We start from the raw sequence: 25,928 nt of genomic DNA, 5'->3' as shown, positions 1-25,928 counted from the left end.
CAGTAAGAGCATACTCGAAACTGCCCGATTGAGATCCTCAAGGCACATGGGAGATGGGTCCAAATAATAGCCAAGGAGATCCATAAAACTCTCCTTCAAGAGCTGCAAGTAGTGATCTCTAAAGAACCTGAGTTTTACCAAAGCTTAAGGGGAGCTAGCCATTCCTATACGTGTGAAGTTGTAGAGATCCTCTGTGATGACTTGATTCACCTCGTGATAGGTGAGGGGAATGGGCAGGGTCTCAAGGCTATACCGATACGATGACAATTTGTCCATATGGAGTCTAGGCCTACAACCATCTGCAAGTCCAAGCGTACCGACTCCTCTAATCTCACTCTGTCGCTAGTGCCATAGATAAGGTCAAGGCCAGCGCAGGTAGCATACATCATCTCGATGTCGTGGTGTCAAAGTCCCCGACTCTATGGTGTATTGTGACCACCAAAAAGGATGCATAACATTGTACAAGAATAGCCCCAACCTCTGCTAGTAGGATATGGTGTAATACAAATGGCTTGCTAAGAATCCTCCGTGCAAAATGTAGAGCCTCTTGTCTTAAATAGATCTAGGCCCTAAAAATGGCTGCCATACACCCCAAAAGACACGCAGGAATTCAAAAGACGTGCTTCTGAAAAGACAATTCTTTCAGCCTTGAGTAAAAAGGATATTGAAGTGCGGAAAGTGCTAGGTCAATCAAGCTGACATTGTAAAGTAGGCGGTTTGCTACATCTTTTGGAGATCCCGTCTAAAAATGGTAAAGTATCTCCATGTATTTTATTGTTGGATTACCTAGGAGCACAACTTTGCCTAGGTTATCATGGATCGGTCAACCAAGATGGCTTAATTCATTCCAACAAATAAAGAGCTGGATTAGCAAAGCTATATGTGAAGCATATTTATAGAGTGTATGGGGTCCAACCAATGTTGCTTTAAGAGGTTGGAAACTACCTTGACATGAGCATTGTGGATCATCCACAAAGTGATGGTCAAACTAAAAGAGTCGATCAAGTCATGAGGATGTGCTTCGAGCATATGTAAGTGAAGACAAACTAATTGAAAATAGCAGTTACTGATATTAGAATTTGCACATAATAGTGACAAACCTTCAACAACAGTTTTTCGTCCATTCATGACGATGTATGGATTTCAACCTAGAGTCCCGATTGCAATAAGACTTGAAAAAGAGAAGATTCAAGCATCCAAATGGACCAAGGAGTCAAAGAGAAGAGACTTGGTCCGGGGATCATGGAAATGAGAGTGAAAGCACTATCGCTCAACTCTAGCAAGTCCCCTGCTCAATTGGTCCTGCATGGTTGGTGGCATCGTGAAAATCAGGCCATAGAAAACAAACCCCAAATATATGAAGGATGTTAGAATTATTGGCATATGACCAATGTAATCCATAAGTGAGTTAGGGGCACTTTTCCCTCACTAGAGGTTTTCCTCCCTAACCACAGTTGGTGGGTTAGTGTGGTTTTGTCACTCAGACAAAACCACCTCCACACTTGTAGTTCTCTTATCGTATCTATTGCACCACGTTTTGCTCTTTGCTCCCTTGCATCTTCTCTTGCTCTGATTCCAACATTTGGTATCAGAGCACAACCTCCTGCACCTGCCTTCTCCTCCATGCCCGCATGTCGGAGCTCCAGCCAGCGTACCTGCTTGCCCGTATAGACTCGTACGACTGTACGAAATTCTGTACCTACAAGTACAATCGTCGTTCAGCCCTGCAATCATGTCGCCATCCAACCGTACAACTGCAACCTCCGTACACACGCCGCATACAATTGCAGCTTTCCGTATAACGCCTGCCATCTGTACCCTCCCGTACTATGCTAGATATCTCGTCAGCATCGTACATCACCGATACAATCCGTCCATCGCCGCACATCCTATCAGAGTCGTACAATCCGTACATCTTGTTAGGTCCGTGCAACGTACGACACACTCGCCAAGCAGGTTTGTAGGAGATGCATTCATCCGTACAGCACCTACGCCATACACTGTACGGTATCCGTACAGCGTGCCAGCATATCTGTTCGTACTGTCGTTGAAAATTCGTACAGCCAGCAAATTCGTCCGTACAGCCAGCAGATTCGTCTGCACAATGCCCATCAGCTGTACAATCCGTACATCTTGGTAAGTCCGTACAACGTACAACACACTTGTCGTACAATTTTGCAGGAGACGCATTCATTCGTACAGTACCTACACCGTACACAGTACAGTATCCATACAGTTCAACATATTCGTCCATACTGTCGTTGAAATCCGTACAACCAGCAGATTCGTCCGTACATTGCCCGTATGCTTCTTTGTCAGGTCGTACCAGCCTTCCGTACAAGTAGCGTCACACACAGTTTAGTACCCCTTTCTGTACTCTAGGGACCTTGGGTGTGCTCACAAGCACATATTTGCACTCAAATTGCAGTTTCAGCTTGCAGTTGGGACATTGGGTGTGTTCATTTGCACACATTTGCAGATTTGGGGCTTTTGCAGGAGAATTGCAAATTTGGTCAAAATTTGGGGCTCTTGGAAAATTTGCCCTTTTTTATTGCAATTTCCCTGTGGAAATTTGGGCTTTTGCAAGCAACATGCAATTTGGAGCTTTTAGTCAATTTGCCCTCTTTCAGTTGCAATTTCTTGCACGAATTCGGGGCTTTTGCATTTTGGATGCAATTCGGCAGTGGACAGATAATTTGGGAGTTTTGCAAGCAGTTTTGGACTCAGTTTGAGTCACATTGCAGACATTTGCCAATTTTTGCAGACAGATTTTACAGATTTTGGGCATATTTTTTGCAGACTTTGATTGTGCATCTTACATCCCAAGAAGGGATTTCACTTGTCAGGTTTGCTGCATTTTTTGAGTTGTCTGACAGATATGGCTCAAAACAATCCTAATGAGGTTTTTTGTGTCCTCACACAAGAGGATAAGTTCAATGGCACCAACTACTCCTTATGGAGTTTTATGGTTCGCAACATCTTAGTTGGCAAACATCTATGGGATTATGTCAGCAGAGATGAGACAAGGCTAAAAACTGTGGTCGCACCTCAAACTCCACGTGAGCACAAGCTCTTTCAGTCATTTCCCTTTCTATCAAAAGGTTTATCGTTCCTCACATTCGGTCATGCAAGACCTCGAAGGCAACTTGGGATATTTTAGAGAGCTTGTTTGTAGCCAGATATGATGCCCGGGTCTCATTCCTGAAGAGAGAGCTATCTCACACACATATGGATGAGGGTGATTCCATGAATACTCACCTCACCAAGCTTTAGGATTTGAGGGAACAATTGCTGAATATAGATGAGATCATTCCTGATTCAAAGATGATTGCCATCACTCTGAATTCTCTTCCTGAGTCGTATCTCAGTTTTCATACCTCGCTGAATTTGTCATTGAGGAAAAGTACCCATCCTCTCTCCTGTCACGAGTTGGAAGGACTCTTGTTGCGGGAAGAGCAAACAAGAAAGAACATGGCCACAGGGGCTGGCGAGCATGACATGCTTTCAAAATTTAGGCCCAAAGGGCAAGGGCAGCAAAAGCAACATGCAAATCAGCGTACACATCAGCATAAAGCTGATTCCGTACAGCCCTCACAAGGCTAAAGGTGATGCAGAGACAAAGAGGAAGGGTATTTGTCACTACTGCAAGAAGCCGGGTCACTACATTGGTGAATGCAAGAAGAGAATAGCAAAGGAGAAGAAAAAGGATTCGGGTATGGATGTCTCACATGCATCAGCCCCTAATGCACATGAAGGAGCGGATGTTACAGAGGATTATGCCTTTTTGGTCTGCATTTCAGATTTTCAAGTGGCTGGTCCAGATACTACAGCCACTCTTGAGGATATGACTTATGCCTTCCTGACTTGTAGCTATGACCCTTTGAAGGATGCATGCACTTTCACTGTCAATGAGACATTGAACACATGGTATTTTGATAGTGGTGCATCCAAGCACATCACTTCAAGGAAGAGTCTTTTTGCATCTCTGCATGCACCACCCACTAAAAAGAAGGTGACATGTGCAAACAATTCTTCTTATTTAGTGTGTGGAGTGGGTGATATTATACTTACCTCCACGGATGGCACAGATTTCAAAATTACTAATGTTCTTTATGTGCTTGGTATAAAGAAGAATTTACTTTCAGTGTCCTCTCTCAATCAAGGAGGATTTCAGGTTATCTTTGATGATGCTAAGTGTGCAGTCTGAGACAAAGAAAATGATTATGTTTTGATGTTGTCTAGCACTTTGTATTGGGGTCTTTTTCAGCTTGATGTTTATGAGAAAAGATCCGATCTTGCACTTGCAGTAAATACTCCCACTGCTGCCATGCAAAATGCGGAATTACAGCATGCCAAATATGGGCACATGAGCTATGGTATCTTGATGACACTTCAGATGCATGCTATGGTTGATGCATTGCCTCCTTTGGAGTCACCTCCTCCTCATGCCTGTGAAGGATGCATCCTCGGTAAGATGTATAGATTTCCCTTTAAAAAGAATGGTGCAGTACAAGCTACTCGCAAATTACAGCTCATACATAGTAATGTCTGTGGTCCCATGAGGACACCTGCTTTTGGTGGTTATCTGTATTATGTCACATTTACAGATGACTACACAAATTATACTTCGGTCTATGGCTTGAAGAAAAAATCAGATGTGTTTATGCATATCAAACACTTTGTAGCCATGGTTGAAAATGAGACAAGACTCAAGGTGCAGACACTTTGCACTGACAGAGGGGGGGGAGTATATGTCTCATGAATTTGAGGCATTTTTGAAGAAGAAAGGCATCACACATCAACTTACATTGAGGCTTACACCTCAGCAAAATGGAAAAGCTGAGCGAAAAAATAGAACTCTCATGGTAATGGATAGATGCATGCTCACTAGCAAGAAGTTGCCTCACAAATTTTGGCTTGAAGGCCTCATGTGTGCCAATTATGTTTTGAATCGAGCTCCCACAAAGGCTTTAAAGACAATCACTCCCTATGAGGCTTAGCATCAGAGAAAGCCTTCTGGGATGTTGTGGATTTACCACCAAGAAAACATGCCATTGGTACCAAATGGGTTTTCAAAGTGAAAAGGAAGCCAGATGGGTCTATTGATAGGTACAAGGCACGGCTGGTTGCCAAAGGCTATGCACATCTCGGATGACCACCATCCACGGCTGCAACTTATGTTTGCCTTAACGGGGACTTATGGAAGAGGTTTATGTCAAACAACCTCCTAGCTTTGAACTTTCAGGCAATGCACTTCAAGTTTGCAAGCTGAATAAAGCTTTATATGGGCTGAAACAAGCTCCACGTGCATGGTATGCCAAAATTGATGCCTTCCAGGCAAGTAAGGGGTTATACAATAGTCCCACTAAAAGCACCCTCTACATCAAGAAGGATGGGGGGGATATTTTGGTCATCATTCTTTATGTAGATGACATGCTGCTCATAGGGTCAAATGAGGAAATAATTGCAGATTCCAAGGCTTTTTGACATGACAAATTTGGGCATGTTAAATTTCTATTTGGGGATCCAGTTCATACAAGACAAGCGTAGCATTGTTATGTCTCAATACAAGTATGTGCAAAAGCTCTTGGATAGGTTCAACATGCAAGATTGTAAGCCTACAGTCACTCCCATCGAGCCAGGGCTTACTATGAATGATGCACGTGAATCAGTGGATGCCACACTTTACAACCGAGCTATTGGAGACCTCATTTATTGTGCAATACACGGCCCGATATTCAGTATGCAGTATCTCAGGTGAGCAGGTATATGCACAGCCCAAAGACCACATTGGCAGCCTGTGAAACGCATCTTCTATTACTTGCAAGGCACAAAGTCTTATGGCTTGATGTTTCCCAGGGGGTTGACTTGTAGATGCATGCTTACAGTGACTCAGATTGGGCTAGAGACTATGACACTAGGCAGTCCACAAGTGGTAATTATTTCTTTTTGGGCAAATCTTACATTTCTTGGCTGAGCAAGAAACAATCTACTGTGGCTACTTCCTCATGTGAAGCCATGTGAAGCTGAGTACAAGGAAGCTTTCACAGCGACACACTTGAATGTGTTTGGTTGCGTCGTTTGTTTGCTGATCTTCATCTCTTATTGGAGGGTCCTTTAATTCTGACTGATAGTCAGAGTGCTATAGCAGTGGCAAAGAACCTTGTGTTTCATGCTCGCACAATGCACATTAAGGTTCATTATCATTATGTCAAAGAGAAGTTGCATGCAAGGGAGATCCGTATGATCTATGTGTCAACACATGACAATGATCATACATCTTCACCAAAGCACTTCCAAGTGAGAAGTTTGAGGCATTTTGCACTGCTCTGAACTTATCTCCTTTTGGTGATTGATCATTTCCTTGTACATCATCACATTGGCACTATAGGGGGGTGTTAGAATTATTGGCATATTCTAGGTAGTGACCAATGTAATCCATAAGTGAGTTAGGGGCACTTTTCCCTCGCTAGAGGTTTTCCCCCGTAACCACAGTTAGTGGGTCAGTGTGGTTTTGTCACTTAGACAAAACCACCTCCACACTTATAGTTCTCTTATCTTATCTATTGCACTACGTTTTACTCTCTACTCCCTTGCATCTTCTCTTACTCTCATTCCAACAAAGGATGTGACGATCCATCCACGAAAGAAAGGGTGAGCCAAGAAGCTGGAAACGGCTCTGAAATGATCTTCGAAAAGACAAAGGTGATGACCTCGGATCTCATAGTAAACAAGGCATCTGAAAGTAAATTGCTTCTATGACTCAATCTCTTGTAGATCACATAGGGTTCATCATATGCGGCCCTCTCTAGGCATGCCCTTAGCCCGTCTAGTCTCAATGCATAGTCGGTGTGAAGAAACAAGGAACTGCAAAATCCTCCATGAGTGGGGGAGGTCCATGTGTAGCCTGGTGGGTCGTGAAGCCCTCCTCTAATATCTGTAGAAGGTAAGCTTCACAAGAAGCTCGCTAGGGGCTAGCTAGGTCCTATATGTGCGTTGTTGTATGAGATCATCTCGAATAACCTGGTTAGCCTCGTAATAAAAGAGAGAGATTAACGTTTGCCAAGACCTCCAGAGTGTGTGAAACCAAAAAAGACGTACAAACGGTATCAAGACTAATAAGGAGTGATGGAACAAGTTATTTCCAAGGAGAAGTATACAATATACAAATGTAATTACAATCAGGTACGCTAAAGAAAACAATGACATAGCAACTATTGTATTGCACCTCTTTGTAAATGTCAAGTACTAAAGAGTGCATTTCTTAGCACTAGGGAGAGGTGACACATTTTATTCAGCCCATCATTAGAGATACCGAAAAATATAATTGATCTATCAAGCGTCTAGTTGTTTCTCATCTCCTAAATGCTTCTAGTTAGAATCTCTCGTCAAGAAAGGAGGACTTCTTAGGTAATTTCTTCGGGTGGAGGTATACTGCCCCTTTTAAACTAGGTGGCCTCTATTATATATTGAATGGAGGTAGCATCTCTTTTCTCAAATATCGTATGCTTGCCTAGTGGTAGAATTTGTCAACTCATTAAGAGCTTTCTTTAGTACGGAATGAATGCATCTAGAAAAGGGATAAAGAAAAGGATAGCAATAAAGAAAGAAAGGGTGGTTAACTATTTCAATATTGTATGCTGGCCTAGTGGTAGAATTTGTCAACTCATTAAGGGCTTTCTTTAGTATGGAATGAATGCATCTAGAAAAGGGCTAAAGAAAAGGATAGCAATAAAGAAAGAAAGGGCAGTTAACTATTTCAATATTCTCTCTCTTGTAGCTCAAAAACTCGTCTCTTCACTCACATTAACCTTGCAAAACACTCAAACAATGCTTTCTCACGGAACATCAATCTATAAATCTGAAATTCTTACCACAATAACATGGGTTGCATTCAAAGCCTGAGCAGCCTCCAATGCCTCTTTAGCCGAGGTTGGTTCATATATGGTATCAGCATTCACTAGCTTTCTCAAAAGAACTCCATTTGTGCAAAACATCAATGAAGAATGACTTCCACCTTTTGATTCTAATTGTATCTGCAAATTCATAAAGATCTCAAAACTTGCAAACAATACAAAAAGTTTCCATACTTTTGGGAGCTCCTATGAGACATGAATATGCAACAAATATAGCTCTAATTTCTAAAAACTTACTTGATATCCTACAGTCTCGCCAAGAGGCTCTCCTCGCTCCGTCGCAATACGCTCAGACACTGAAAGATCACACTTAAACAATCTCAAAACAGTTTTTCTTTATATATGACAAATTTCATTACAACTTTTTCAAAAAACATTTTACGAACCTGATATTGCTGAAATGCGACGAGGTTGTGTACATAAAATTCTACAAGATCTACCTTGGCTCCACATGTGGTCAAGGATAAATTGGGGTACCTGTAGCATCATGCAAATGCATTCTCAAGTAGCTAGATGTACCCGAATGTGAGAGCACACAATGAAGTAACTTCTCTATACTTCTACGACGTGTCAAGCGATATCATTTGGAATGCATTAACAATGTCCTTTCGTATTGCAACATCGTAAACACACACTACTAGATACTAAACAAGTGTTGTAAAAAACCAATATATACTAGATAGATATTAAGAGCTTAAGAGTTAAGAAAAAGAAAAACATCCAAAATTTCGGTTCCCAATAACTCTTTACTACTATATGAGTGACCTCACTATATCTTTACAATCGACCATGTGGCAAGCTCCTTCAAGAATAACACCAAATCAAAGAGGTAATGAGAGCTACTAAATTTGTTAAGCTTGCTAGTGTGTGTGAGTGGAGAGAAACTGTCACAGGGACGTGAATTTCATGTGAAGCTAACCCCATGGTTACTTTGGACGAGGGGACTAGCCTAGAGGAAGCACCCACTTCCTAGAAGTCCCTAGTCCAATTTTCAGTCCACCTACTAGGCCCAAATGCTAAGAGTTGAGGGGTCTAAATGTTGGGCCCAAGGGAAGCCAATGTTTCATTGGTTAGGAGGGGTTAGGACTTTAATGTGGGGGCAAACCAACTGTTTCATTGGTTTGGAGGGTTAGAGCATCTGCACCAGAACTGCTGGCACGCAATCCAGGACCTGATTTCTAGTTGGTACATCATGTTTTCTTGATTGAACGACCCATTCTGAAGCTGTACAGGTTGTTCTGCACCTCCAGAGACCCTGTTGCAAATATTTTAGCCTTTCTATCCCGTTTCTAGCTTCTACACCTGTGAGCCTTGCTCTTCCTTCTCTTCTCAGCTCTCAGAATCTGTATCCTCACTTTCTCTCTCTTTTCCCCTTGATTGGAAGTCATTTCTACACCCTGGGGGCCTGGGTAGAGGATAGGTGCAAGAAAGAGCTTGCCCCTCTTCCATGAGCAGTGGGTATGGATATTCTGAATTCCTTTTGGTTTGCTTTTGCTATCGTGGAAGCTTGTTGCGTTGCATTTCGTTGTTTGGAGTTCTTTTTGGGCATTCCAGGTTGTAGGTAGAAACCCAATCATAGAGGGTATGCTTAGTGGGTGCCAGAGGAACAGATTGGTTGCAGTTTGATGCCTTGAGGCTATTTGAGCACTTCTGGGGATTTGCTTTGATGCCTTGTTATAGTCAGGTGACACAACTCTCTGGTAGTGGAAAATGCAAGGAGAACAGTATAAGGGTGTGCCCTTGTTGTGAAGTAGAATTCCACTTTTGAAGAATTAAATAAATACCGAAAGGGGCGCCAAGGTATTTGGGGCCAGTGTGGTGTTTCGTGTTTGGTTCATTGAGCACGGGCATTCTCGCCTCCATACAGTTTCTTTTTCAAAGTTGTTTCTAAGTGGTTTTGTGTTTAAGGAAGTGGTTCAAAGAGATGCAATGTGCCTACAATGACATGGATGCTAAGCTAGTTACATTTTACTTCCCTTTGGTTTACTGAAGGCCGGTTTCAGTGGTTCCATTGCCGGAATAGTCACCATCTTCCTACAGAGGTGAGCCCTGGTAATGTTGGGTGAAGAAAGCCCCCATTGCATCCCAGTTACAACCAAAGAACCAAACAAGCATGTCACACCGTGAGAGGTCCTTGACTATCTCAGAGCAAGAGGAAGACAAGGCATCAGAGAGTTTTGAGGAGGACCATAGCATCAGCGAGGGTGATGAGGAGCAAGACAGAGGGGAACAGCCTGTTTCTCCTGCACATGCCACTGAGGACTCACAAGATGAGTACATTAGGCAGAGGAGCTTGATCCCAATGCCCTTTTTTAGTTGCGAATGCAATGAGCAGTGGGAGCCTTGTCACAGTTGCAACATACTTTCATGGAGATTATGCAAACTCCTACTACTAATATTGTTCCTCCTGGAAGCAAAAAGACAGCTCAGAAGAAGCATAAGAAGCATAAGAAGACTCAGAAGCATGTATCTTTCAGTGGACAGCCACCAAAGATGCCCACAGTCACCCCTATAGCGGGTACTGCCAATAACTTTCATTCAGTCAATCAAGGACAGCAAGTCCTCCCTCAGCCCATGATGCATCCAGGATATTTTGGAGGCTCAGTTTTTCAAGCAATGGTAGGACAGCCCACAAAAGGACTCAGTATGCCTGGTACACATACTTGGACAGTTTTCAGCCAGGAATGCAAAATTTCCAGCAACAAATGATGGCGGTATGCCAGCTGCAAATGCCAACATGATGTATGCAAACATACAGATGCAGCCCAAAATGCAGATGGGTATGCCAAGAGTGATGAGTGGTTAAATGAATATGCCACAGATGCAAGGAATAGGACTTGGAATGGTCAATCCAGCTATGGGAGTTGGCAGTAATGCACAGAGTTTGGGCCAGATGACGCCACCTTATTTGCAGCCACCTATGTATGACAACATTGCACCCAAGGGCAATTTGAAAGACTACAAAGAGGGTGGGGCTTCTATAAAATTTGAGACATTCAATAAGACTCAGGACAGGCTGAAAGCATTGACTTTTGTGCAATTTGATGCTGCCTATGCTGGTGGGAACTTCACGGAGTCATCAAAGGTCAAGAAGGCAGCCACATTCCTCAAGGGCAATGCACTTCAATGGTGGACCAATTTGCTCCTGCAGGGTAAAGCCCCTAACACTTGGGTTGAGTTCAAGCAAGTTTTCTCATCTGCTTGGCTCACCACCACTTTTGAAGGTGGACATAATGACAACATCGTATAAGCTGGATGCCACGAACTGTAAGAACCTCGAAGAGTACAATAAAAAGTTTTGGGAAGCCTTGCTGCCCGTGAGTTCTTACAGGTGTGGGGAGCTGTCCAAACAGATCGAGAAGTATTGTTGTGGGCTGCCAAAGGAAATTCGCAACTACTGCGCCAAAACCAAAGTCTCCAATATATCCCAACTGGTAGAAAACGCCACAACAGCTTATGCCCTATTACAGGGGAAGACTTCGGGCTTCAAGGGCAGCCACCAAGAAGCACAAAAGTTTAGGGGGAGGCCACAAGCATTTCCGAAGATTTGAACAACCCATCAAGTCTAGATTTGTTGCAGGACAGAGGCAAGGATCGCCTCGAAAGAAATTTTCAGAGGAAGAGAAGAAGACCCTCTATGATGCCAACAAATGTTTCATATGCAAGGAAGAGGGCCATCGAGCACATGAATGCCCACACAGGAAGAGAAAGTTTTCCTTGTCAGATCAGAGTGAGTGGATCAGAGTGAGAACAAGGGAGAAAAGAGGGATGACCAGTGGGGTAAGAAGCCCAAACCTACTGCTGGTCTTATGCCAGATGTCATTGGGGCTATACAGAATGTGGATGCCATGGACTTATGCACAGCGTGGGGTAAAATCCGTGACTAGACCGCTCTATTCTTCTTTGATCCAGGCGCGAGAGCCAATTTAATTTCTCCAAAGCTGACTAGAAAATTGGGCATAAGGGCAGATGAGATGGGGCCACTATGTGACGTAGATCATGGCACAATGAGCCAGTTACACTGATCATTGGAAGCTCCACGTGCACATTCAAAGCTACGTGGACACTTAGGAGTTCTACATTATACCACTAAATGGGTGTGATGTTTTGCTAGGTATACCTTGGCACCACAAGAGGGGAGCACTTTTAGATGCCAGAAACATAACATATTCCAACACCCCCCCATGAAGGCAAGGTGAGAGACTACTGGAATGGAACCAAGAACAGAACATGACAATGACGGTCATCAAAACTGTGCATGCCGGTCTAGAACTAGGCATGGCTCCCACACAATCTCAGAGGCAAGTGGGCATGGCTCAGAGGCTAGAGAGCATAACATAGAAAGCTCATCTAGCATGGCTCAGAGGCTCATCATGCATGGATGCATGACCAACTCAGAGGTCTAGGAGACCAATGCACCAACATCCTGGAACTCCCAAGCCAGGCCTGATAAACAAATAGACCTATCAATGCCAATACATAACTCCCACAGCACATCCCCCTCTTGACTCCAGGGACTGACTAGAAACATGGAGTCACACCCCATGAAAGAAATACATCATTTTAGGAGGACAATCCAAGGCAGAGGATCTTTATTGACTCTTCAAACATTCTTTTTAGAGGGACTACTCAAGACAGAGAACCTTTAACTCAAACAAATGAAAAATTTAAAAGATTTCATTCATTTTATGCATAGCAAGGGCAGAGAACCCATGAGCCCGAAGTAGCTACCGCACAAGAGTGTGCACATCCTGATGTAAAGAGGTATGTCGGTCAAGAACCAAGCGAGAATGCCCTTGAATGATGTGTCGATGAAGGCCATAGAAGCAACTACCAAGGGAGATCGCGTCATGACTCTCAATGTGCCAATCGGAGAGTCACCGAATGCGCACAAGTATTCAAGGGAGCTGCCCAGTTGAAGATGCAAATCGTGGGTAGCTCAAATCAGATTCACGAGCACCGCGAATCGGGAGCAAAGTGAGGGCAGCTCAGCTCAAATCACTGGTGGAGGTCACAGAAGTCCAAATCTAAGCAAAACATGCCAAAAAGGAGCCTAAAACTGCTCGGAATCGCCTCCTGGCAAGTTGTACGGACTCCTAGCATTGTCGTGCATCCGCCTGCAGAGATTTGTACGGATGTACTAACAAAATTTTGAAAAAAAAATCTCGAAATGGTGCGGGACAAGGTCGTTTATGTTTGGGCAATGCCAAAATATAAAAAACGTTAAGATCGGACCTCAAAAGGTCAAAAAACAGCCAATGGACTGCTCCAAAACAAGTTTTTGGCGACCAACTCACGAGGAATGTCCGCCAATGTTGAGGGAGAACCACAAACTGATGCGGGTGAAACCGGCCTCTAATCACTCAGAGGGCAGTAGAACTAAACCTTTAATCACTTCAGCACTTATTTACAGCTCACAAAGCATATATCACAACCATTAACCATCGCATAATCACCATTTGGCATTTACCCATTTGTTCACAAACAAAACCACTGAAAAAGGGATGGAGGCTAGAATGCCCCTGCTCAACAGACATAGACAAGTGCACCCGATTGGCCCCAAACACCGTGGCGCCCCTTTCGGTATTTCTTTATATTTCACAGTGAAATGATTACAAGTTGCATCTGGGAGACCTTCCCTGCAACTGAGCACGCAGCCCCAATTGACTAAGCCTTCGCAAGGCTTTCAAGCATATCACACCATCACATAAGTGCACTTAACCCGTAGGCTCAACCCAAAGGCATTCCCTTTTCCGAGTGCAATTCCATTGGCTGTCCAGATGCAATCACACTGCACCCCAGCTGCACTCTCTTTGAGTGGTTTCCAGATGGCATTCACAAAGCTTTTCAAAGCTCCAAAATAAAATCAGCAAAGTACCCAACCAAAGAATGACTCATGTAGCTCTGCCTGGGCACCTGCGAGCCAAGAAAGAGGCGGCACACGAGGCCAACCAATAGCTTATGGCAAAAAGAAATTGCAGTAGCAAAATCACAACTCACCAAGCCCTGAAAACTCGAACCAAGTCCTCAATCGCCAAGAGGACAAAGTAGCCAATGCCCAATTGCATTCTCAGCCAAAGAGGAGTGCAAAGGCACGAAGAAAGAGCATTTACAAGAGCCGTCCAGCAAGAATTCCACTGAAAAATGCGAAAAGAAACACTTCTGTCGCGAAGAAGTGGGAGTTCTTGGGCTCAAAAGAAGTGTGCTTCAGAGAGGAATGCATTGAGAAGGTTTTGGAGAAGTTTCATCGCCGGAAAGTCCTCCAAAACTGAGAAAAACCAGTCAACCAGCGCGTCGGACCACTCGAAATTCAACAGAAAGCTGTAGCTTTGCAAGAGGAGAGGCCCAGGAGGCGGTAGAAGAAAAAAGGTCCAGAAAAAGCCACTTTTGCAAATTCGTCCAGCAAAAGAAGTGCTCAGCTCTGCCCGTTCTACCAAACGCACGGAGGGAAAAGCATATCACTACGAAGGGGAGGCAGAGGGGAAGCCATCGGGCCAAACGGAAGTCGAGGAATCCAAACGGGTGAGGAGTTATGAAGAAAAACGGAATTCAGCTGGAGGAGGCTGAAAAACCAGTCCAAAATCTCAACAAAGGAAGAAGATGAGAGAGAAAACCACACATGTGAAGTTTTGAAGGCCCAGGAAGGTCCAGGAATGGCAAAGGAGCATGTAGAAGGCACTAGAGCCACCTGGAACTCTAGGGGGGCCACTGAAGGTACATGGCCCTCTAGGGGGCCCATTAAAAATGCCACATCATCATTTCCCAACAACCACTCTTTTAATTCCTTGGAATGCCTTTGGGCCTAGGGATTAATTACGCTTATGTGCTAGGCACCATGCCGCGTTTAATTACACATTATTAAGCCCATGCTTGGACTTTTAAAACCAAAGTTGTCACGGTCTTGTAGTACATTAAAGTACCTAGAATTTCACGCCCCCGTGACATACCGCTCTCTTGAAACAGCAAACCACAGTTTGCTGCCCCAAAACACAGGAGCGAGCATGAAATATAGCATAAAAGAGTATACAAGAAAGCCGCAGCTATAGTATACAGAGATAGTGAAAATATGGCTAGGAGAGGCATGCATCCATCCATATATATACTGCTCAAAATCTATGTCATCCTCGGCGATCAATAGTCAAGATGCATCAATATCATGAAGTCTCACAGCAGAAATACTGTCAGCTCAGTATCTCGGATGAAACATACAGTGTCATCAAGCGACCTCATGAAATCATAGTGAGCCCGTCTGTACTGAGGGAGTGGAGGTGCTACCCCCCTCTCGAACATCAGGTAATGCTCCAGACGCTCGCTCTGCTGAACTACCTGTAGGAGCCCGGACCGCAGTCGGCTCTAATTGGAAAGCGTCAAGGTAAAGCTGCAATATCCCAAGTGAATCTGCCAGTTCACCTTCCTCCATCCATTTCGCATCAAGTGATGGGTAATTTTGAAATTTTACCAAGTAGCGACGGATAACTTTACCCTTGAGCTTTCTATCTCTGTGTGCCAGAATCTGCTCTGGGACCAGAAGTTCATTCTGTTCTTCCACTTCAGGCTGCACCTCATCAGGTACATCCTCGGGAATATCTCCATGATATTGCTTTAATAAGCTCACATGAAAGGCATTATGTATCTTCCAATGCGGAGGCAACTTCAGCCTGTAAGCTACCTCGTTTATCTTTTCAGAAACCTGGAAAGGACCATAGTAACGCATGTTCAGCTTTGTGTACAACCTTTCCTTGCCTTTCTTATTTTTCAGCCTTGCCTTCTGAAAACGCAGCAAAACCCAATCACCTTCTGTGAATACCAATTCCCTGCGGTGCTTATCTGCTGCTCTTTTCTGCTTGTCTTGACTTCTTTGCAAGGCATATTTGATCTTCTTGTAAGCCTCTTCAAGGCTTTCCACAAAACGATCAGCTTCGAAGATTTTCTCTTTTGTATGCAAAATGGGAGGTATCTTCCTGGCACCTTCCACTATTTCAAAAGGTGCTTTACCTGTGGATGTGTGCACTGTATTATTATAAGCATATTCCAACAAAGGCAAATAATGCTCCCATTTGCTTTTGTGGTCTGAGACATAGCATTTAAACATATCCAAGATGGTAGAGTTTTCCTGCTCTGATTGTCCATCAGACTGAGGGTGAAAAGATGACGAAAAATTCAGCGTAGTGCCCATATTTTCAAACAGTCCTCTCCAAAAGAGGCTGGTCATCCTCGGATCTCTATCACTGATTATGGATTCAGGCATCCCATGATACTTGAAGACATGCTGCAAAAACAATTTGGCCATTTGATCTGCTGTAATTTTCTTTCTTACTGGCACAAAGTGGGCTTGTTTGCTAAACCTACAAATTATTGTCCACAATCCATCATGTCCAGTAGGAGTACGTGGAAGATCAAACACAAAATCCATAGCTATGCTTTGCCATGGTCTATCCGGAATTGGCAAAGGGTGTAACAACCCAGGTGCCTTCTGCCTGTCAAACTTTACTTTCTGACAAACCATGCATGTTCTCACATATTCTTCCACATCTTTCCTCAAAGATGGCCAATAAAAGTATTGCTCCACTGCTGTAATTGTTGCTGTAATTCCCCTATGTCCTGCATATGGAGGAGCATGACTTTCCATTATGACTTTTTGTCGCATTTGATCAGTGACACAGAGTCGTCCATGCATCAAAATGAAACCCTCTTTCAACATATAGTGATCATGCCTTTGACCATCAGAAAGCTGTTCATAAATAGTTGAAAAATCAGCATCATTAACATACTGATCTTTCATCACATCTAACACATTGTTGTAAGCAATGCTCACTGCTGAAACACTGGGTTTCTTGGAGACTGCTTCAGGCTGTGGTTTCCTGGAAAGTGCATCAGCCACGACATTTTTGTTACCCGGCACATGTACAATTTGAAAATGAAACATTGAGAGGAAGTTAGCCCATCTCATGTGCTTTTCAGATAATTTTCTCTGCGTGAGAAAATATCTAAGTGACTGATGATCTATCTGCACATAAAAATCAGCTCCAAGAAGGTAATGTTTCCATGTGGTCAAAGCATGTATCACTGCTAACATTTCCTTCTTGTATATCTGCAAGTACAATTCAGCATCTTTGAGAACTCTACTCTCATATGCAACCACTCTGCCATCCTGCATCAAAGTGCCTCCTATGCTGTTTCCACATGCATCACAAGTTACAGCAAAGGGTTTTGCAAGATCTGGCAAGATAATAACGGGTTCATAACACAACTTTTGCTTCAACTCTTCAAAAGCTGCATTTTCCTTTGGTCCCCACCGAAACGGTACAGCTTTCTTTTGTAAAGCATGCAAGGGAGAAGCAATTTCTGCAAAGTACTTTATAAACCTCCGATAGTATGAACACAACCCAAGAAAGCTTCTGACTTCATGCAGATTTTTCAAAATTGGCCAACTCCTTATGGCCTCAACTTTTGCAGGATCCATCTTGACTCCATCCTTTGACACTATATGACCGAGAAAATGAATCTCATGCATAAAGAACTCACTTTTCTTGGTGTTTATTAATAGCTTGTGTCTTTTCAACTCTTGAAACACAATAGTGAGGTGTTTCCTGCGCTCCTGCTCATTTTTAGAGAACACAATGATGTCATCGAAGAAAGTGCCCATAAACTTTCTGTGTGCTCTAAAAATTCTGTCCATCATTCTATTGAAAGTGGCAGGTGCATTAGTCAAACCAAAAGGCATCACAAGGAACTCATATAATATACCTTTGTAAGACTAGAATAAGTCCAATCATACAAATTTAGAAATTTTGTTGTTCTAAAGATCAAAAATCTACAAAGAAAATAAAAGAGAAAAAAAGAGAAAATGAAAGAGAAGAAAAAAGAGGTAAACAAAAACTTTTATGAAAAGCAAAAGAAAGACATACTTAGCAAGCAAAGCAACACTTATGTCGTCATCAGTGCCCAAGCATAAGCAGCTATACTGGGTTTCTAAAGACCCACGGAGTCTCTTGGGCAAACCCAGTGCTTACTAAAATACGTCCACCAAAAAAAAAAAAAAAAAAAAAAAAAAAAGAAGAGAATGAAAACAAGAAATAAAGAAGAAACGAAGCAGGTGACTTAAGCAAAAATAAACAAGCAAGTCAAGAAACAAAAACTTCCAAAAAACTAGAAACTCTCTCTCTCTCTCTCTCTCTCTCTCTCTCATTTAAAACATAAAAAGTTAAATGGCACTTTACACTTTATGTCTCGTTTCTGCAAAGAGGCAAAAAATACATTTCTAACTTAGAAAGCACAAGTATACTCAAACAAACTCTCTTTAGAAACTAAAAGAAAAACGGGCTATTCAGCTCCCCGCTTTTTGTTTTCAGCTTATGTTCAATCATTCTAAACAAACCTAAGGCCGAAACACCATAGAAAAAAGACTTCATATCTAAGAAAGTGCGAACTTTTTTCATTATTTTCCTTGGATTATACCTCTTGTGTAATAGTAAAGTGATCAAATTACTACAATGAGTGATAAAAGCCTCCTTAGTTGTACAAAGGCGGGAAAATCTATGGAATTGGGAAGAAATGACTCCATATTTTGCCAAATCAGAAATGTTTGAGTCAATGTGAGGCATTTTTATAATGTGTAAACCACTATATTCAGGTTGTTCACGTTTATCGTATATATCAACCTCTAATCCTATGGTAGATTGAGAAAGTCTAAGATCTAAGAAAATACAAGAATCCCCTCTTGAAGTGCAGTTCAGTTCACAAGAGTCACGAGGATAGATTCCTTCTCCAAAAGCTCTAGCGTCTTTGTACATAAAGTCTTGAAAGTTAGGAACATCTGGTACAAATAAATCATCTATAAAACGCCTAACTTGACTAAGCTTATGTAAAATGATAGGACAGGTATTGATAGAAATAAGACGTTGCATAAACTCAAATTCATAAGTGAAAAGATAAAAGTTTGCTAAAAAGACGGCACAATTAGTGCCCATGGGGATTCCTATAACTTGTTGAAACAAAGAATCACCTATTGTGATGTAAAGATTATCTAAAAGAAAATCTATCCAAGAGCAAACATCTTCTACACTTACTACCTTTGTGTATCTTTTCTTTTTAGAACCTATGTCATGATCTTTATTTTTTAGCCACAAAAAGTCAAAGCATAAGGCTGTTTTCTCAACTTTTAGCACTTTGCATCTATCTTTGTCAAATCTCATCTTGAAAACTTCAGCCACTAGCTTTTTAATTCTAAACTTCAGGTCTTCCAGCTCAATCTTTGTGTAAAGCGTCGTAAAATCATAGGTTTGAAGGAGAATAGGAGACTCTTTTTCCTGAATGCTTCGAGAGGAATTAAAAAATTTTACAACAGGAATCACTCCTACAGAGTCATTTAAAATCCAGCTTGAGTTTGAGGGGACATCTGCCTCTTTTAATAAGTCCCTCCAAAGTTCATGGACACTAGGCAACATGGCTTTGAAGCAGTAGCTTAGCCATTTAGAGGCATTCGTCAAAGTAGTCTCACAAGCAGCTGCAATAAATCTTGGCTTTTTTGGAGTTTTGTGAAACTTCCAAGCAGCACAAAGAAAAGGTATGCTTGGATTGCAAACAAACCCAGAAGACTTGCAAAAACTCTGATGTTTTGAGATCAAATCCTTTTGAGAAACTAAGGCAGGGGCGTAAGTTTTGGCAGATGAGTTCACTTCTCTCAAAAGACATTCTAGGTAAAACTTTTTGCAAATAAAAACAAAGTTATTGGAACATTTGTCCACATAAGAAATGACAAAATTCCTATGGAATTTTCGAAGAAGAGTTTCATCTTCTTTAGAAAGATGGTTACTTTTCTTTGAGCAAATAACCGAAGGGACTTCTTCTAGTTTCAAAGCAACTTTCTTCAAAATCTTCCCTTTCCATTCTGATAAGATATTTTTAACTCCTAAACATTCTTCTAATTGCAAAACAAACTTTGAGATTCCCTTATCGATAGCTTTTAAAAGGCAAGACTCTTTAAAAGAGTACAATCGAAATTTTGTGCCTTTCATGAAAAGGTCTCTTAGGTTACTAGAAGGCAAAATTGAGGTATCAGTTGTGACTACATGTCCTAAATCAGCATCAATAAAGCTTTGGAATCTCTTACTTTTACAACAACAAGGTTCTTTAAGGATAGAAGATTTTGAATGCTCTGAAAGCCTTTTACCTATCTCTCCATAGTTGAAAGCCTTTTGTCCTAAAGTTTTTACATACTTCCAAGCTACTACTGGATGCTTCCAAATTCTTCTCACAAAATGAGGGAGAGAATCCATTACTTCAGGAGACTTCAAAATGGAGTTTAAGCCTATCTTGTCAAGTGAGGGAGAAGTAAAAATACAAATCAAGAGTTCCTTATTTAGATAGACTTCTTTGCTTTGAAATGAAGCTTTTACTTTTAAGAAGCGATCCAACGAAGTTTTAAGTTGTATATAATGGAGCTTATTTAGATTCAAATCCTCAAAAGAGAAGTTTTCCAAGGTGTATTGAAGTTTAAAAAGAACTTTGACATTATATTTTTCAAAAACTTTTATTGAAAAAAGACCCAGTGACATTAATCTATCTAGGTAGAGTAGTCTTCTTTTATAGTCTCGAGAAGCAAAAACTCTTGGAACTGAGGAAGTTAAAGGAACTAAAGGAGGAGGAAGTGGAGGAAGAGGAAGTGAGGGAGACAACTCACGAACTACATGTGAGATTGCAGGAGAGCTAGGACAACCTCGTAACATAACTTTAGGTTTCCATACGATGTTAGGTGTATGACTATGTTGGTAATGATGAATGTTAAAGGGCTTGATATGAGTTCTCCACATCAAAGGGTTCTTTTTGGAGGTTCTTTTATTTTTACGAAGAGTTGATTTTCCTTCCAAATTAAAACCTCTTGGGAAGAAAGTGTGTAAAGTTCTCATCCAAAACAATTCACGAGGACGAGCAGCCTTGTAAAAGTCCTTGGCACTATTAAAATGGCCCTCTATATGCTCAATGGGAAAGCAACGAAAAGATTCAAAACCAGACTTTGCCATTGCTGCATATAAGGGTTTTGAATTCTCAATTAAGGAATTCTTCCTATAAACTTTTCTAGCTTCCCTAACATGTTCTTGAAAACGAATAAAAGCTGTCCTATAGGTTTGTCCTACATAAAGCATATTACTACTATGTATGTTATAGACAACATAAATTACTTGCGTGGCATGAATAGGACTAATAGAAATAGAAGTCTTGAGATGCTTGTTTCTAAGACGTCTTAGTTTATTAAGAATTCTTATGTTATTATTAGTATAATGAGTGCTAACTAATAAAGCCTTAAAGTTAGACCAATTAATGTTACCTTCCCCAAAATCATGAAGATTATTCATGTTTGACCTAGCTAAAAAGTTATACCTTTCTCTATATATGTTTCTTCTTACTTTTTTGTTTTGATTTACCGTGCTAGACCCAACTAAATCACCTACCAAAGAGACAAGACCATCACTAGAATTTCCAATGTTGTTCAGTGAGGTCAAACGATCCAACATTGGGGAACTTGCTTGCACTCTCCCTGCCCATCCCAAGGCAGTTTCTCCCTTGCTATATCCCCTAACTCTAGCAGGAGCGAGACTAGTATTTAGGGGGGGGCTTGCTTGCACAGTCGTTACTCGTCCCAAGGTAACTCCTCCCTTACTACTACAAGGGAATGTCACAGGAGCCAGATGACATCCCAGGAGATCGCCCTGTTGGTTTCCAAAAGGCGAATTCATCATAGCATGTATCGCTAATGCCAATATACCCCCAAACTGGCGATTACAGTTAGGGTTAGCCAGGGCCCCAAGGCCACTGTAAGAGCTTAATCAACCTAGAAGCACCAAAGAAAGAGAAAGAGAAAAGGAAAGTTACCAATAAAATTTAAAATAAATAAATAAATAATAAAGCGGTCATACAGTGAAATAAACCAAGGAGAGCAACGAAAACAAAACACAAAAGCAAACTTTTTAAGGAAATAAAATAAAAAATAAAATAAAATTAAGGGGAAGAGAGAGACAGAATTAAAAAATTAAAAAAAAATAAAAAAAAAAAATAATAATAATAAAATAAATAAATAAATAAAAATAAATAAATAAATAAACAAAAAGAAAAGAATTAAAATAATAAGAATGAATGAGAATAAGATTAGCTGTTGGGGCTTCTGCACCCGCGTAAGATAAAACGATGTAGTTGAACAGCTGATCACCACTTGGACGAAAATTCAAAGAATTTGCATGTCCGCTAAGGTGATAGAAAAATATACCTTTGTAAGACTAGAATAAGTCCAATCATACAAATTTAGAAATTTTGTTGTTCTAAAGATCAAAAATCTACAAAGAAAATAAAAGAGAAAAAAAGAGAAAATGAAAGAGAAGAAAAAAGAGGTAAACAAAAACTTTTATGAAAAGCAAAAGAAAGACATACTTAGCAAGCAAAGCAACACTTATGTCGTCATCAGTGCCCAAGCATAAGCAGCTATACTGGGTTTCTAAAGACCCGCGGAGTCTCTTGGGCAAACCCAGTGCTTACTAAAATACGTCCACCAAAAAAAAAAAAAAAAAGAAGAGAATGAAAACAAGAAATAAAGAAGAAACGAAGCAGGTGACTTAAGCAAAAATAAACAAGCAAGTCAAGAAACAAAAACTTCCAAAAAACTAGAAACTCTCTCTCTCTCTCTCTCTCTCTCTCTCTCTCTCTCTCTCATTTAAAACATAAAAAGTTAAATGGCACTTTACACTTTATGTCTCGTTTCTGCAAAGAGGCAAAAAATACATTTCTAACTTAGAAAGCACAAGTATACTCAAACAAACTCTCTTTAGAAACTAAAGGAACTCATATAAGCCAAATGAAGTGCGGAAGACAGTCTTGTAGACATCTTCAGGCCGTATCCTTATCTGATGGTATCCACTTTTAAGGTCAATACGACTGAACATTGAGGAACCTTCCAACCGATCCAATATATCATCAATGCGTGGAATTGGAAAACGGTTCTTAATTGTGACTTTATTCAAAGCCCTATAATCAATACACATTCTCCAACTGCCATCCTTCTTTTGCACAAGCAACACAGGGGAACAGTAAGGAGAATTACTTGGCTGTATTAATTCCTTTTCCAAGAGTTCCTTCACTTGTGACATTATCTCTTCCTGTTGTGCCTTACTGACACGATAGGGAGGTATATTAGGCGGTGAGCTTCCTGGAATTATATCAATTTGATGATCCTCGGGCCTCTTGGGAGGTAATTCTTGAGGAAGTGCATCTGAGAAACAATCCTGAAAATCTGAAATAAAAGCAGCCCTTTCTCTATCTAAAGCAGAAAGAGTAGAGCCTTCCTGAACTGGTTGGCTGTCCTCTTTGACAAAAATCAAGTACGCTGAAATATGACGCTTTATAACATTGGAAATACAAGAAGCTGAAACTACAGGGATGGACTCCCCTTTCAACTTTACATCAAGTACATGATTTTTGCCTCTATGAGTTAAAGAAATCTTCTTGTTTCTCATCTGCACATCAGCCCCCACCCTGTACATCCAAGGCATCCCAAGTAAAGCATCACACTCTGGCAAAGGCATAATGTAGAAGTCCTCTGCATCCTGATATCCCTGGATATGCATCCTCAACTTGCCAATGATAGGAGTGACAGATGTGTTGAGTTCAGGGTTGGCCATATCACACATGCCGGATGGCCCCATTTCCTCAGGCGCGATGCCAAGCCTTCCTGCCATATCAGGAGTTATGAAATTTGCCTTTGCCCCAGAATCAAAGAAAAACAAACAATTCTGATTTCTGATTTTTCCCCATGCTCTGCACATCTCAGTCTTTTTCATTTCCTCTTCATCATGTGCATGTGGCAAACTCCCAATCACATCTGGAAGAAGTCCTGCGGAAGGTTTAGGCTTTTTGCCCTTCCGATCAGCCTGTTTATCACCATTCTTATCATCATCTGACCTGTCTCTTTTCTTGAATGGGCAATCATAAGAGCGGTGTCCCTCTCCTTTGCATATAAAACATTTGTTTTGCTCCATGAGTGTCTTTTTCTCTTCATCAACAGATAACTTGGTACGGGGCTGTTTATTAGGCTGTCCACGCCTTTGACCAGCTTTGAATTGGGCTTTTCCTCCCTTTTGAAATGGTCGTTTGCCATAATTTTTATTTTCAGATTTGATATCCTTATCCTGGTGTTTCGCAGCCCGTTTGTTGTCTTCTTTCTTGCTGTCCATAAAGCCCAAATTCTTCTCCTGCATCCATGCATATGCTGTCCTTGCATTCTCAATTAATTGAGTCATAGAACCCACCTTGGTTTTGATGCAATAATCACGTAGCTCACTAGGCAATCCACAACAGTACCTCTCTATTTGCTCTTTCAAAGAAACATGCCTGTAAGAGCTCAATGGCAGCAAAACATCCCAAAACCTCTGGGTGTAATCATCAAGATTCTTGCAAAGTTTGTATGACAAGTCATGCCAGTGTGAAAGTACTTCAACTTCAAAAGTTGGAGTAAGCCAAGTAGAAGAGAACACTTGCTTAAATTCCAGCCAAGTAGTAGGTGCATCTCCATGAAGCATAAGGTTAGTGTACCACTTAAGTGCATTGCCTTTCAAAAATGTGGCAACCTTCCTCATCTTGGATGCTTCTGTAAACAAACCCCCAAGAAATGCAGCATCAAACTGTTGAAGGAATGTGAGGGCTTTGTACCTGTCCTGTACTCCATTATATGTATCAAACTTGACATGAGAACCACCATCCTTAAATTCTTTATATACATTTGATATTGGCTGTCCCAAGGATGGCTGTATATTTGCAGCATTCCCTTCACTAGGGAGAGCCATGCTTGGCTGAACATTAGGCATGGGAGCATATGCTGTGGCTTGCATGCCTGGCTGCATTCCCACATTGTCATACATGGCTTGCTTTCTATGCCCAATTGGCGGTGAAATCAACATAGCATCAAAGATAGAATCTGTACCAAAATATTCAGGTTGCTGCCTCAAATATGGCTGAGGTGGTTGAGCCACATTTATGGACTGCACATTATTATTTTGAGGAGTAGAAATACCCAAACCAAGGCCTTGTGCTGGCTGCTCATACTGTTGCACTGGATGTACTTTTTGTACCTCTTTCTCAAGTGCTCTTTTGGGCGATTCCTCTCTCTTGGAAGTCACTTTCTGAGTCATTTTTGATGGCTGTCCCTCATGGGAAACTGATGCATGAGTGTGCGGTCCGCCATGAGAAGCTGATGCATGTGTGTACTCACTCTTTCCGTGCTTGTGCTTTCTTGATTTCTTCTTCTTCTTGGCATTTGTTTGCACAATCTGAGCCAAATTTTGAGCCAGCTGAGTCAAAGCAGTCACTGCACTTGCAAGCCGTGCATTCAACATAGTAGCATCATCTGACTCACTGCTAGAACTAGTATCACCGTTGAGCTCAGTTGTAGCTTCATGTGTGGCCTGCTCAAAAGGCATTTGTTGTGCTTCCTGCAGCTGTACACTAGCTGGATCATTAAGGCTTTCCTGCCTTCTCCTTTGAGGAGTTGTGGAGCTCTCTTGCTCATGGGTACTCACCATGTTTATGGTTGTAATATTCAGCTGTCAAAAAGTGCAGCAAAGATATCCTTCCACCAAACTACCGAGGCCCACCTCTTAAGAAAGAGTGTGTGGTATCCCGGCAATGGAACCAATGAAACCGGCCTCTAATCACTCAGAGGGCAGTAGAACTAAACCTTTAATCACTTCAGCACTTATTTACAGCTCACAAAGCATATATCACAACCATTAACCATCGCATAATCACCATTTGGCATTTACCCATTTGTTCACAAACAAAACCACTGAAAAAGGGATGGAGGCTAGAATGCCCCTGCTCAACAGACATAGACAAGTGCACCCGATTGGCCCCAAACACCGTGGCGCCCCTTTCGGTATTTCTTTATATTTCACAGTGAAATGATTACAAGTTGCATCTGGGAGACCTTCCCTGCAACTGAGCACGCAGCCCCAATTGACTAAGCCTTCG

General features: G+C 41.6%; 1 protein-coding gene across 11 annotated transcripts in view; it reads right to left on the bottom strand.

The window, feature by feature from the left end:
- LOC147880830 (DExH-box ATP-dependent RNA helicase DExH6-like) overlaps positions 1–25,928 on the bottom strand; it is a 94,398-nt gene that overhangs the window by 11,348 nt on the left and 57,122 nt on the right. For 10 of the 11 annotated variants that reach the window (XR_015540543.1, XR_015540545.1, XR_015540542.1 and 7 more), the window contains 3 exons: positions 8,303–8,393; positions 8,154–8,212; positions 7,875–8,036 (listed from right to left, as the gene is read on the bottom strand). The exons of the other annotated variant lie outside the window; for it this stretch is intronic. Coding sequence is in view for 2 of the 10 variants with exons in the window: in XM_087370489.1 (XP_087226615.1) it covers positions 7,875–8,036; positions 8,154–8,212; positions 8,303–8,393 (312 nt within the window). In the remaining 8 variants the exon portion in view is untranslated. The remainder of the gene's footprint in view (positions 1–7,874; positions 8,037–8,153; positions 8,213–8,302; positions 8,394–25,928) is intronic. 11 annotated transcript variants of the gene reach the window in all.

The sequence above is a fragment of the Dipteris shenzhenensis genome, chromosome 32 (genome assembly GCF_047967505.1).
Source record: "Dipteris shenzhenensis isolate YYH24624 ecotype China chromosome 32, Dip_SZ_1.0, whole genome shotgun sequence".
NCBI lineage: Eukaryota > Viridiplantae > Streptophyta > Polypodiopsida > Gleicheniales > Dipteridaceae > Dipteris > Dipteris shenzhenensis.
The sequence above is the reverse complement of the archived record's forward strand: the minus strand, read 5'-3'. Positions and strand labels throughout refer to the sequence as shown.